Source organism: Xiphias gladius, chromosome 13 (genome assembly GCF_016859285.1).
Source record: "Xiphias gladius isolate SHS-SW01 ecotype Sanya breed wild chromosome 13, ASM1685928v1, whole genome shotgun sequence".
Lineage (NCBI taxonomy): Eukaryota > Metazoa > Chordata > Actinopteri > Istiophoriformes > Xiphiidae > Xiphias > Xiphias gladius.
This window is the reverse complement of record NC_053412.1, coordinates 3,143,384-3,156,445: the sequence shown is the minus strand read 5'-3', so window position 1 is coordinate 3,156,445 and position 13,062 is coordinate 3,143,384. Positions and strand designations below refer to the sequence as shown.

Sequence of the window (13,062 nt, the reverse complement as noted above, 5' to 3'; positions counted from 1 at the left end):
CTGTTTGTCTCTTTTCTATTCAGAGGAGAGAAGTACATGGGCATGTGGCAGGACCACCTGCGGCAGGGCATAGGGGTCGTCGTCACCCAGTTTGGCCTTTACTACGAAGGAGCCTTCAAAGATAATAAGATGATGGTGAGTACATCTGTCGTTGTAAACAGTAACATTTTAGGGTTTTGTGTTTTTATAAAAGAAGAGGTTTAAAAGGGAGATACAGGAAAGAAAGCTCTGTTGTGTTTTGATGTAAGGCCAGTGGAGTATTGTTCCTGAGGTACTTCCTACTGCAAAGTTCTTGCGTTGCAGAAAGTCTAGTAAACAAACAGCTGCATTCGATCATAAACTCTTGATTTGTTAAAGAACCGAAACATCATGCACATTTTCAAACACATGTGCTCGATTCTTTTGAAATATTTCAGTCCCCAGACCTTCATCAGGTCAGATTCATGATGATTATGAAGGTCTGAGGAGGATTTAAACCACAAGTGATTGACAATATGCAGGTTTACTGGTTCTACCGAGTCCCCAAATTCACCAGTATTGACTTTTTTATTATGTTCGCAGTTAGTCGGGGTTTTAGAACAGACAAGGCTATATAAGCTTTAGTTCCCAGCTTCCCAAGTATTATTTCAGATAGAAAAGTAGGAGAGAAAATAAGGAGAAATTTGAAGAAGGGACTAAAGTGGCAAACAATTTTGTCCTTTTCAGGGCACTGGGATCCTCCTGTCAGAGGACGACACGACGTATGAGGGGGAATTCTCTGACGACTGGACCCTCAGCGGGAAGGTGACTAATAAACATTAAAACACACACATGTATTCTCGTGGAGAGAGGGGTGATTCGTTTCGGCCAGGTTGTTTAAATGAATGTCGAAATCTTTTCAGCAGCCCGAAAGTTAAAACTGGCTGGAACGGTTTCAAGTTCCACTTCGAAATTACACAAATTGGTGTTTTAAAATTCCTTTAAATGTAAAAATATGTGCCCACAGTGGTTGGAAAAATAGCACTGAAATATATCACATTACCAAATGAGGCAGTAGTGCAGTGGAAAAATACCTTAGTATTGGCAGTAAAATGTACATCAGTGTAGTTTAATGTACTGAATGTCTGTTCCTCAGGGTGTGCTGACCATGGCGAACGGTGACTACCTGGAGGGCTCCTTTGGTGGCGAATGGGGCTCTGGCCTCAAGGTGACGGGGTCCTACTTCAAACCACACCTGTTCGACACCGACAAGGACAAGACCCATGTTGTGTAAGCTCACGGTGCGTCTGAAACTATCGGTGGGGGAAAAAAATCCCATCTTGTTGTACTTTATACACTTTGTGCGCGATGTTGCAGGAAGCTTGGGCGTCTGTGTGTGTGCGCGGAGGATAAGTGGCAGGCGGTGTTTGAGGAGTGCTGGAGTCAGCTGGGCTGCGAGGCGCCGGGCCAAGGAGAAAACTGGAAGGCCTGGGAGAACATCGCCGTGGCCCTCACCACCAGCCGGCGGCAGATCCAGGACAGGTACGCACAGTATGGCCTGTAGTCAGAGATGTGACCGATTGATTTGACCACCAACAGGATTCTCAACAAATGTGCGTCCTTCGTCCTCCATTAAAGTTCATCCGGTTTAATCAAGTTCATCAATTCAAAACTCAAAATTATTTTGGTTAGAAAGACAGTTTCCAGGATGCTATGAATTTTACCCAAAATAAAGCCCCAGAGGGACAATCCAAAATATATGGATAGGATTTGTTCCCACAAGATCTCCAGCAATCGGTCTCACTTCTTTTGAGCAGGACTACGAAAAAACCAAATCCTATTCCTCCAGCTACATTCTCTCCAAGATGGACAGCTTGTTGTTTTCCAGCGTTGTCTAAATATCCCTCCTTCCTATTGTGTGATTATCAAATTGACCTCTGCTTCCCATTTTCTTGTAACGCTGAATGTGTTTTCTTTGTTAAGTTGCTGAGGGCTCCAGTATAATTTTGATATTACCTTACCATGAATTCCATCCTAAGATGCGTTTATGTACTTTTATACTGAGTTTGTCCTTCGGCTCCTGGAAACTCCTTGTTGTAACTTGATTAACATGAGTGCAATCTGCTGTGAGCCCACTGGAGGTCTGATCTTTACGGGTTTTTTTTATCATGCTTGCTAGGTGTAAATCCAGGGTCAGAGGCTGTAACCGTTTTTAAAATTTCAGCTAACCTCCTCGGATGGAACTGTCAGTGTTTCGTTCCACATCTGTAATGAACTAATAACCCATAGATTATTGCCATCTAGGAGCTGGTTGGAAAGCAGGGTATCACCACTCACTGCATTGTATTTCTTTTCCCATTGCTTGCTCAATTTCTTTCCATCTGGCCTTATAGTTGGGTGTACACCAACCTGCTGCTTCATAACGAGAGATCTAACCCCCTTTTATTCTTGGGTAGCTGAAGCGCTTGGTACCTTACCCTAGGTATTTTTTCTGGCACATATGTATATATAATAATTTGTCCAATTCCCAATACTGTTTATCTACTGCTTCTATGGGTGTTGACGGAAAAAAGTTTAAGACAAAGATTGATTCGAGACTTGTTCCAACTTGTTCCAACCTAGCTGGTTTTTCCACAAATTTCTTGAGGTTGGATTGTTTTCAATTTCGTGTGTGTGTCTGTGTGTCTGTGTGTCCGTCCCAGTCCGGAGATGTTGTCTCTGAGTCACAGCAGAACCCTGGAGAGTCTGGAGGTCATCCCGCAGCACGTAGGACCCGTCACGATGGAGAGATATCACGCCATCCGCCTTTACCTCATCAAGGTGACCACCCACCACTCCTCACTGAAAACATAGAAATTATTGAGGATAGTAAAAATATTCCCCTCCCCCAGGCGTGCGACACCCCCCTCCACCCACTGGGCCGGCTGGTGGAGACCCTGGTGGCGGTCTACAGGATGACCTACGTGGGCGTTGGAGCCAACCGACGACTCCTGCCTCAGGCTGTCAATGAGATCAAGTCTTACCTCAACCGCATCTTCCAGATTGTCAGGTACAAAAACCAACTGCCTGTTGTTTACTGCAATTTGAATTACTTTTTAATTTATAACTCTCTTTACTGTATTAACTATAACCACCAAACGTTCGAAAATTTTAGTTTATAACCCCCCCAAAAAAAAAAAAAAAAAAATGTTGGGTGGGGACTGCTCAGTTCATCGACTTAACGTCTCTTGATTCACGCTTGCCCAGCTTTGGGGTCACGACCCCCACAGTGCTTTGTAAGACAAATATAAGGGGATATGAAAGCAGAAAAAACATGTTTCTACTGCATCAAATTTTGTTCATTTTTTCAGTTTCCTCTTATCTGATTTTTATTTTTATTATTATTTTTTTTCCCTTGTGAATTACTGTATAATTTAAACTCTAAAATGATTCAAATAGGACTACAACTGACAATTATTTCCATTTTTGATCAATCTTTTGATTATTTCCTCACTTTATCAATTATTGTTCGGTCTATAAAAAAACCAGACAAAGTGAAAAATGCCCATCACAATTTTTGAAAGCTCACAGTGACGTCTTAAAATGAAATATTTTGTCCGACCAACGGTCCAAAACCCAGACAAGAAAAAGCAGCAAATTCTCAAATTTGAGGAACAGGAACCGTCAAATATTTGACTTATACAATTAATTGTTTCTCAAAATAGTTACTGATTAATTTTCTGTGGATCGGCTAATCGATGAATCGGCTAATTGTTGTAGCTCTAGATTCAAATAGAGTTAATTAAGTAAAGTAATTCCTGGATCTAAATGAGTCAAATGGAAAAAAAGACCACAGAAAAAGATACAGCCATAATTCAGATTTTTAATAAGCCAATCAATAAAATCACCGAAAAAGGAATGTTTCTCACATATTGACACGAGTATGGAAACAACCTCATATTCAGTTACCATCATCATTTCATCTCATATTCTTGTTTATATTTTTGTCTGTGGTTTCTTGAACGTTCTTTAGGTTTCTGTTCCCAGACCTGCCGGAAGAGGGCGGTCTAATTCCAGAGCCGACCACCGACCTCCGGGACAAGAAGGAGCCGGGCTCGACTGATGCCCAGCTGGAGTCACCCAAACCTAGGTAAAGGCTGAGGGATGTCCCTTTGAAGCCTCTAGTGTTCATCACATGTCAGTTTGTCACATTAACCTCGCCTGCGTGTCCTTTCCGCTCAGCCGGGTTGTGAGCAGCTCGGCTCTGCTGCTTCCCGTCTTGCTGCCTCGTCTCTACCCGCCGCTCTTCACCCTCTACGCCCTGGACAAGGAGAGAGAAGACGACCTCTATTGGGAATGTGTCCTCCGCCTCAACAAGCAGCCCGACCTTGCCCTCCTTGCCTTCCTGGGCGTGCAGCAGTAAGTCCCTCACTGGCTGCTGTGATTAATTTCACGTTTTGTGTGTAAATCCAAAATGATTACTTCCTCTGTCTTCTTTCCTCCCTCAGGAAGTTCTGGCCTGTTTCCATTCCCGTCTCCATGGTTGCACTGGGGGAGAAGCAGCAGGTACGGTTGACTCTCACATTTGATTGATTGAGGAAGTGTCTGACAGACGGGAACAATCCAGGGATTCTAGTTTTAGAAGCAGGAATTTATAAAACTGTAAGACAGGATTTTATGTGAGGTAAACAGTAGAAATACAGTGTTCAGGTTTAGAATGAATCCACCATGAATGTGAGCTTGAGTATTTGATTGGCTGCTTCAGCGCTTTGCTGAAAACGTCACTAAAGCTGGATTAATGAGTCAAATTTCTCCCGCATCAGCTCCTCAAATGTGAATATTTGGAGGTTTTCTGACTCTTCAATGAGAGTAAATGGGATTTTTTTTTTTTTTTTTTTTTTTTGATGGATTGTTGGTCAGACAGAAAAAGCAATTTTAAAACTGTCCCCGCATTTTTGAGTGTTTTCCAAATTTTATGGACTAAATGATTAATCGCTCAACACAGAGAATCATCGACAGATTAATTATTAATGACAATAATTGTTACTTGCAGCCCTAAACGTCACGTCGCGTTGCGGCAAAAGTTGAGCCTGGTTAAACCTGCGTTTCTTTTTTCCCCTCTGTGTTGGTACCCCTACTGTCTGAATGCAGCCTAACGCGTATAGTTTGAATTATTAGCCTGTACAGTATTTCTTGGTGAAGTATTTTTAGTGAACCACAAACCTAATATATGACGGTGTGTCCACCACGAGTGCTGCATGGAAATGTAAACAGCCTCTGTTCTGGCCTTTGTGTGTCCTCCAGGTCCTCTCCAGCACCAAGGATGCCTGCTTTGCCTCCGCAGTGGAAACGCTGCAGCAGATCAGGTACAACATCTAACAACTGTAAAAACAAGCTTAACGGTTACGAGAGTCTCAATTGCTAATGTGGTTTTTCATCTTAAATAAACTGCACCATGTTTGATTGTTAAAACAAACTGCAGTTTGCACCAAATATGAACCAATGTTTTACCAATGCATGTTTTGCATGCAGAGTTCAAGGAACAGCTTTACTGTTGTTATTCAAAAAAAAAAAGCACAGTGAAATACAGTTGTAGTTTCCTCCATGTTACAAAAAGAGATATTGTATAAACAAATTAACAATTAAAACAAAGAAGTTAAATTACAATTGAATTTAATAAGTAAAAATAAACAGGGAAGAGGAACTCTCAAGTTATTCTTCCTTATCCGAAATAAAGTTCCTTGTTTCTTTTGTGTTTGCAGCACAACGTTCACCCCGTCCGACAAGCTGCAGGTGATCCAGCTCACCTTTGAGGAGATCACACAGGAGGTCCAGTCACTGCTGAAGCAGGACTTCTTGTGGTCCATGGACGACCTCTTCCCTGTCTTCCTCTACGTTGTGCTGCGAGCTCGGTCAGCCCCGGACCAAACCCAGTCACACGCTAATACACACATTTAATGATGCTGAGGCAACAGAGAGCCTATTCTTTTATTGTAGGTCGGTGTGAATGTTGATAGAAATGAAAATGGGGTAAAAGGGGGGGGATATCAGAAGAAAAAAGGAACATTCTGTAATTTTTTTGACTGAAGCACAGGATAGTGCCACAAAATTGGGTGTCAAATTGGAGGAAACGCACTTGCTGTAATCCCCTAATTCCAGATAACTGAATTAACGTTTGATAAGTGAACTATCCCATGTTACCCAAGCTTTAAGATGAAACTGAGACTTTCTCCTGGGTTTCATTTAAAAAAAAAAAAAAAAAAATTAGATTTGATGGATGCAAATGATCAAGAGTCTTTTATGGTACTGCTGAAAAATTACGACACATCGTAATTATTTGTAGAGCCATTATTAGGGCATCTAATCAGCAACAGCGATACTATGTATATTACATCTAGGGCTGCAACTAACAATCGTTTTCGTTATTTTCTCAGATAATCGTGTTAATATTTTTAGTCTATAAAATATTAAAAAGTAGTGAAAAAAACGCACAGGTTCATACAGGATCTGAATTGGGTTCCTACTTTGATTTGTCAGACCAACAGTCTGAAAAAACCCCCAAATATTTCATTCACTGTCAGATTCGACAAAGAAAAGCTGCAAATCCTCACATTTGAGAAGCTGAAACCAGCTGATGCTTGAAAAATGACCTAGACGATTGATCGGCTATCAAAATAGTTGCAGAGTCATTTTTCTTTCGATCAACTAATCGATCAGTTGACTCATTTTAGCAGCTCCAGTTACGCGTCTACGATCATTTTCAGTATTGTTGAACAGCATCTTATGACACTTACTGGACGTCTGATTCCCCCTTTCAGTATCAGGAACCTGGGGTCAGAGGTCAGCCTGATCGAAGACCTGATGGACCCCTGCGTCCAGCACGGAGAGCATGGAATCATGTTCACCACGCTCAAGGTAACACACACAAACACACACACGCACACAACAAAGCTTTACTTCACAGGTCCCGCGGTTTCCTGTCATTTCATAGACAGGAGCTGAGATGTAAATGCATATTCATATGATTGTGATTGTGTTATTTTGGGGCTAATTATGGGGAAATGGAGAGAGTGTTCAGTTATACTACCAATTAATCACTGCCAGTTCTACCCTAAAGAGTTTTTTAGTTGCTGAACATGCAAAAAATGTGAAATGTGTCTACGGGTGAGTGCACATTAATTTGTTCTGTCATTTAATACAGAACCCAAGTTTAGCCTCATGGGAGTGTAACTGATATTCTTGCAACACACCTCCTAGCTTTAAGTTGAAATCCAAATAAGATAAAACAGTGACTTCCTGTACTAATATTTCTGCACTGGTGTTTAAGTGGTTTGTTCGCACGTCTTTTCCACCTGCAGGCCTGCTACTACCAGATCCAGCATGAGAAGATCACTTAGTGCGGCGCTACTTCCTCAGTGATCCGCATGCTGCTGCCCCTCCTCCACCCCCACAGCCAATCGCGGGGCCAGGACCGGCCAGGCTTCGGGATGACGGATGTGTGCAGCGGCCAGTGGGAAGCGGAGGATCGCACGAGCAGGTTGCCGACAGCTCCATCTGCTGCTGCCACGGAGACGGGATCACCTCCCCCTCCCTGACAAACACACACACACACACACATACAAACACTCTGTGGAGCTTTTTGCCCTTCAGTGACCTTTACAAGCCTTTTATCTATGGATCATGAAGGTACACATGTGAATATTGTTGGTATTTTACTGCCAGAGATAAGCCACTTCCACACGTCCAGTGTGAAACAGATGAAATAGGTCAACAGCAGAAAGACTGACTGACTGACTGACCTCCTGTGGGAAATCCCGATTGGGAGAAAAAAGAATTAATATCGTATTGGGTTTTTTTTTCATTGGTTACCTGGGAAGGAAGAAGAAGTTTATACCAGTTTGTTTTTTAAGTTGGTGTCAATGGGACCGGTTTGATCTCATGTCCCTCTGCTATCAGTCTGCGTACTGTGAGATACCGCACCTCATTATCTTCTTTCAGAAGAACCAATTTTTCAGCGTGAAAACTAACTTTCATCGCTGAAACGTGAAGTTTCTTTGTCTCCATTCTTGTCACTCACCTGACACCTACATGAAGAAACGGACGTAGCAAAGAAGGACACACTATCCTAAAAGCATGTGGCTTGATGAACTTGTCAAAACTGTTTATTTAGCGTCTTTATCATCTGAGACAGCAGTATGTTTACAGCTAGCTCAGTTCAGTGTCTTATCCACCGCGTGGGATCTTGTAGTCCTGAATGGTTACCATAGAAAAGCTCAGGGAAGCGGCTCCCTAGCGTTGGTGAGGAAGATAATTCGCTAAAAAAACAAAACAGTTTTCGTAGTTTTCAGTTTGTTTGTTTTTTTTCTTAAATTAAAAAGCAACACATAGCTGCTTCCTTGGGTTTGTCTATGAAAAGTATCTGGAACTCCCTCCCATAGAAAGTGGATTCGACAGTCCCTAACAGGGCTGATTTACAGCAAGGTTTGATACTGTATTCATACAAATCAAATCATGTACAGCACGCATAGGGTTACATGTAAACTGACCTGACTATAACTCTAAATGACAGTAATATTCTCCTGTTGCACCAGCTTGCAGTTGAATACAGCCGCTCCAACTTTCCATTTCATGCAGTCGTGTTGCTGGGAGAAGAGTAAAATCCAGCGCTGACAGTTTTCTGTTGGACCGATCATCACCATGGCTTGTTGCTGCAGATCCAGCTATAGAAATGTCAAATGTCAGGGCTGTCGGACACAAGCGTCAGCTGGATTATTGACTTAAAAGCACAAACCTTTTCCAGAAAAACCCCCCGGACTTGTACGGTAGGAAGGACCTGTAGCTTCAATGACTTTAAAAGAAAGTACACATCAGACGTAACTCATTGTTCCCTAATGCAAAACCAGGCTCAGAAAATTTTAGAGCTGAATCACAGTGAATAGAAATGTTTTTGTTTTTTTTTCCTAGACAATCTGAATGCCGCTTGTGTGTGTTTCTGAGCCCAGTTTTAAGTATTAATAAGTTTTGACAGGGTGCCTACACTGGCCTGCAAAATCCAAAAAAGTATGGGGTTCAAATTCAGGTCTTGATCGGTTTGGAAAGCGACAAAAAAAAAAAAATCAAAAAATGTATCGAAACGAGTTGCTCTTCGGTCTCATACATGTCGTTACTGTTGTGTAAAAATCACGTATCTCCAAAGTTGGTCATTTTGAATTTTTCTGATGAATCCTAAATGAACCGTTTAAAAACGCGGAAGCTTTTCTGAAAAACGTATTTCCAGAAAGCTGAAAAACCGGTTTGGAGCCCCTGAAAGGTTTTGGAGACGCATGGTGTTTTTTGTTTTTTGTTTTTTTGTTTTGTTTTTTTTTTACAGGACAGCGACGACATATTTATTTCCTGATGTCCTTATGTTGTAGTGTTATGAACGGCAATCATGAGTGAAAATCTCTTTCTTTGACAGTGGTGAAGAAGACAGGAGGTTTGAACTAGCTATAAAGCTCACCTCATTCCCACTAACCTTCAATACTAATTGGGTTTCGGGGGGATCGATAAGCTTCGGGAGAAGATCAACAAGCTAAAAAATTGCCTTAAGAGTTTGGAATACGTGCACTGTTGCGGACAACACAGCACTCTGATGTAGTATAATGTTTAATTTTGCAGCAGGTGAAGTTTCAGCAGAGAGTCAGGCAGTCGGCTTAATGCAAACACTTATTATAGATGTGATGTTCAGAGCAGATCTGTTAATACTCACTGTTCTTTATTTTTTTTTTTAAACCACTACAGCACTAACTGTTAGACATTGTCGCTTGTTTTTGATTTGCGTCACACATGCCAGTTTATAAAAGGGCTTAAGAGAGGATTCAGAGGATATTTTTTCTTTTTTAATGTCACGGCTTTGGTTTTTCTCAGACGGTTTAACAATAGAAAAGCCACCGGATCAGAGGCCCGTTTTTTTTTTTTTTTTTTTTGGGGGGGCCTTTTTTTAAAAGGCCATATGCAGCAGCAAAGCTTTTACAAATGAATGGAAACAAAAATAGCTGAAACAGTGCTTTGAACTGTTAAAAAAGTTGTGAATTTGAAATGCTAATATCCCCAGTTTTGCAGTTAACATCTCAGAGTATAACCTTTTCAAAATCAGGCCTCGTAACGCGCTTCTATCACAGATTATGAGCTCCTGTTTCTGCTGAAACCGTATGTGCCTGACGCTCGAAAAAGTGAAGCAATATTGGCTTTGTAATGGAGAAGATCATTCCCAAAAAACTACGGACGCATTGCAGAAAAACAAAAAACCCATTCCTCAGGTTTGACGTTATTTAGTCAACCAGAGACATTAAGTTATTTTGTTTATTTTGCATCTGTCCTCTTCAGTATGTTGTGTATGCGTGTGTGTGTGTGTGTCATCATGAATCTGAAAGGCTGCGCGCAAAAAAAAAACAAAGGACAAACCAATATTCTCAGTGGACAACACAACTGACTTGCGAACCAAACTCCTAATGCAGACGGGGACATTTATTGTGATGGTTGTACCCAAACCGACGCCCTGGCATGAAGTGCTATTTCAAATCCAAACTGAACGGTTATGTGGTCGATCGTAAACTGAAGATGACGTTCATAAGCTCATGTTGGGTTCCTGATTTAAACCCGGTGACAACTGACCTGTTAATTTACTGACCTCAACAGCTGTTTACCATGAAAATACCTGCATTGTGTGTAAAAACAAAAACAAAAAAAACCAAACAAACAAAAAAAAAAAATATCAATGGAGTTTGGTGTTCCTTCGTTGACATTTTGTGTTTCAGCTGGCTGACATGACATGACATGACCTGTGTGTCTTTTACATGATGTCAAATGTATTGTACCTTTAAATGATAACAAAGGGCAATAAACTCACATGATGGACATTGCTTAACTGACCTGCTCCAACATTTTTGCTGTTATTCAAAAATGGTTAAAAAATGCCAAACATTCCCTGGTCCCAGCTCCTCAGTCTCTGTTTTGCATCGTTGTAAAGTGCATGTGTTTTGGTTTGGGACTGTTGCTTGGACAAAACGAGACATTTGAATTAGCCATTAGCCACGCTAGCAGCAATGTCAGTCACCACTTTGTTCCAGACTGGAAAAAAAAAAATCACATGGATTGTGAATGACATTTTGCACAGATGTTCAGAGGATGAGGATCCTTCCTGACTTCGGCGATTTACTGACTTTTCCTCTGGCGCCATCACCAGGTCAACAGGTAAATGTATCCAATGCTGTTGTTTATGGCCTAATACCTGCAAACTAATGACATTCCCATCAGTCTCAGCTGCGCTTTGTGCAGAATTAGCAAATGCAAGGGGTCTTGCATGAACGCAGGTTTTTCCTTCTTGAGTCGTGGCTGTTTTGAAGGAGATATTTTCTGTGTCTTCTGTTTTTTGTCCTTGCTCTTCTCTCACTGGTTCGAAGTGGGTGTTGGTCAGTTGGAAAAAAAGTGATGTTAAGTGTTGAAATTTCAATCGAAACCTGATCACAGTCCTGGTGAAGCAGATTAGCTGAGGTTTTGAACTCTTGATATATATAATCCCTAAGGGTTCTTTTTTCCAAACTTTATTCATGATTATTTCAGCCTATAGACAAATACGTGAGATTTGAAACCAGCTTTTTAAAAGGCATCTTGTGTATATATTCACCATCTAATTGCAGATGGGGTTTTTTTAATTTTTATTTTTTTCCGGGTCAAAAGGAGCCCTTTCACATGTCAGAGGGGGGGGGGTCTTACTAGGAAGGAGGCACCAATAAATGGTCTTCTTTTTGAGACTTTAGTTAGGTGAGAATTAACCAACAAACACAAACCTTTTGTGCTCAGAGCCTTAAGCCTATTCTCTCAAGTGTAAAAGGATAATCTCAGTGTTTTGGATACAATATGGCTTCACAGGACTTTGTCTTCGGCTGGAGGGAGGGGAGATTTTGTCGAATTTCCTTGGGAATTAGATTACCGATCAGGAGATTAACCCCCCCCCCTGTTCCTGCAAGAGTTTTGGGCTTGAGAAAGGAGACTGAAAGATTGTTTATCTGAGCCTCGTGTCCACACTTCATTAAATCCAGCTGTTGTGGCAGATTAGCGGATCTTTTAATTACTCACTAAAGTCTTGTTCAACTCCTTTTTTTCCTGTCTATTTCATTACACTCTAAATACCCCCCCCCCCCCCGAGAACTGAAACCATAAAACACTTCTCTAAACTGTGAAGACAAAAGGTTGAAGAAGTTGACCTTTCTCTTGTCTTTTCGAAGCAACACCTACGTTTTCTCCCTTTTTCTCAGTCCGTTAACTCCTCTCCCCGCAGCTCCTCCTGCGTGCCACCGAAAGCTGAAAGAGTTAAGACGATTTGGCAGCTCCGCGGCAGCCAGCCAGCCGGCGAGAGAGAGAGGAACTGGCTTCCGGTGGCCAGAGGCAGGCGGCTCACTTGCCCGGGATTAAGTGGGATCGGGAGAGATTACAGCCCTCTCTCTTGTTCCCCGTAGCTCGCTGAAAGCGCAGTGCTCCGTCCGGTCCCCTGGGAATATTTTCCCATCATAGATACGTTTTCCTGCACCCACAACAGTGCTAAAACCTGCAGGAGCTGGAGGATAAAGGCTTGTGGCATCCCTAAGGACTTGGACGTAGAGGTAAAATGGGTTGTTTTTGTTTTTTTTTAAAAGAAAAGGGCTTGGAGGAAGGCCAGAGGGATCATCCTCTTCCTCTCCTTTAAGTAGAAATTTGCCAGAAGGGTCTTTACCTCTCGAGTAGCGCCGTCTGTTTTAATTCTTACTTTTTTTTTAACATTTATTTTCATCCAACATCATCATGTCTGTCATCTTGCACAGCTGGCACCTTTGTGATAGTTTTTACAGTCACGACAAAAGATATAAAGGCAGTAAAACCTGCTTAAACTTAGTTTATTAACCTGTTTATCCCCTTTTTTTGGTCGATCAGTGTCCTCAATGTCAAATTGACCTAATGTAGGTAAAAATAGCATCACAGCTGGATTATTTCCTGAAAATATAACAAACGGTGATGCCTCACCAGCCAGAGATTATGGTTTCCACATCTCTGTATTTACACCTCCTACAAGCTGCCGTAAAGTGTGCCATTAACCCCTGACCCCATTCA

At 41.7% G+C, this 13,062-nt stretch overlaps 1 protein-coding gene across 1 annotated transcript in view; it reads left to right on the top strand.

Moving 5' to 3' along the window:
- The window catches only part of als2b (alsin Rho guanine nucleotide exchange factor ALS2 b), a 28,924-nt gene extending 18,611 nt beyond the window's left edge, over nucleotides 1-10,313 (top strand). Inside the window, exons 23-35 of the mRNA XM_040141827.1 lie at nucleotides 24-135; nucleotides 706-783; nucleotides 1,115-1,248; nucleotides 1,336-1,500; nucleotides 2,661-2,778; nucleotides 2,850-3,007; nucleotides 3,971-4,087; nucleotides 4,180-4,356; nucleotides 4,446-4,503; nucleotides 5,242-5,303; nucleotides 5,700-5,849; nucleotides 6,756-6,852; nucleotides 7,296-10,313. Of these exons, the coding sequence (XP_039997761.1) occupies nucleotides 24-135; nucleotides 706-783; nucleotides 1,115-1,248; nucleotides 1,336-1,500; nucleotides 2,661-2,778; nucleotides 2,850-3,007; nucleotides 3,971-4,087; nucleotides 4,180-4,356; nucleotides 4,446-4,503; nucleotides 5,242-5,303; nucleotides 5,700-5,849; nucleotides 6,756-6,852; nucleotides 7,296-7,334 (1,465 nt within the window). The 3' untranslated portion in view covers nucleotides 7,335-10,313. The remainder of the gene's footprint in view (nucleotides 1-23; nucleotides 136-705; nucleotides 784-1,114; nucleotides 1,249-1,335; nucleotides 1,501-2,660; nucleotides 2,779-2,849; nucleotides 3,008-3,970; nucleotides 4,088-4,179; nucleotides 4,357-4,445; nucleotides 4,504-5,241; nucleotides 5,304-5,699; nucleotides 5,850-6,755; nucleotides 6,853-7,295) is intronic.
- The last annotated feature ends 2,749 nt before the right edge of the window (nucleotides 10,314-13,062 follow it).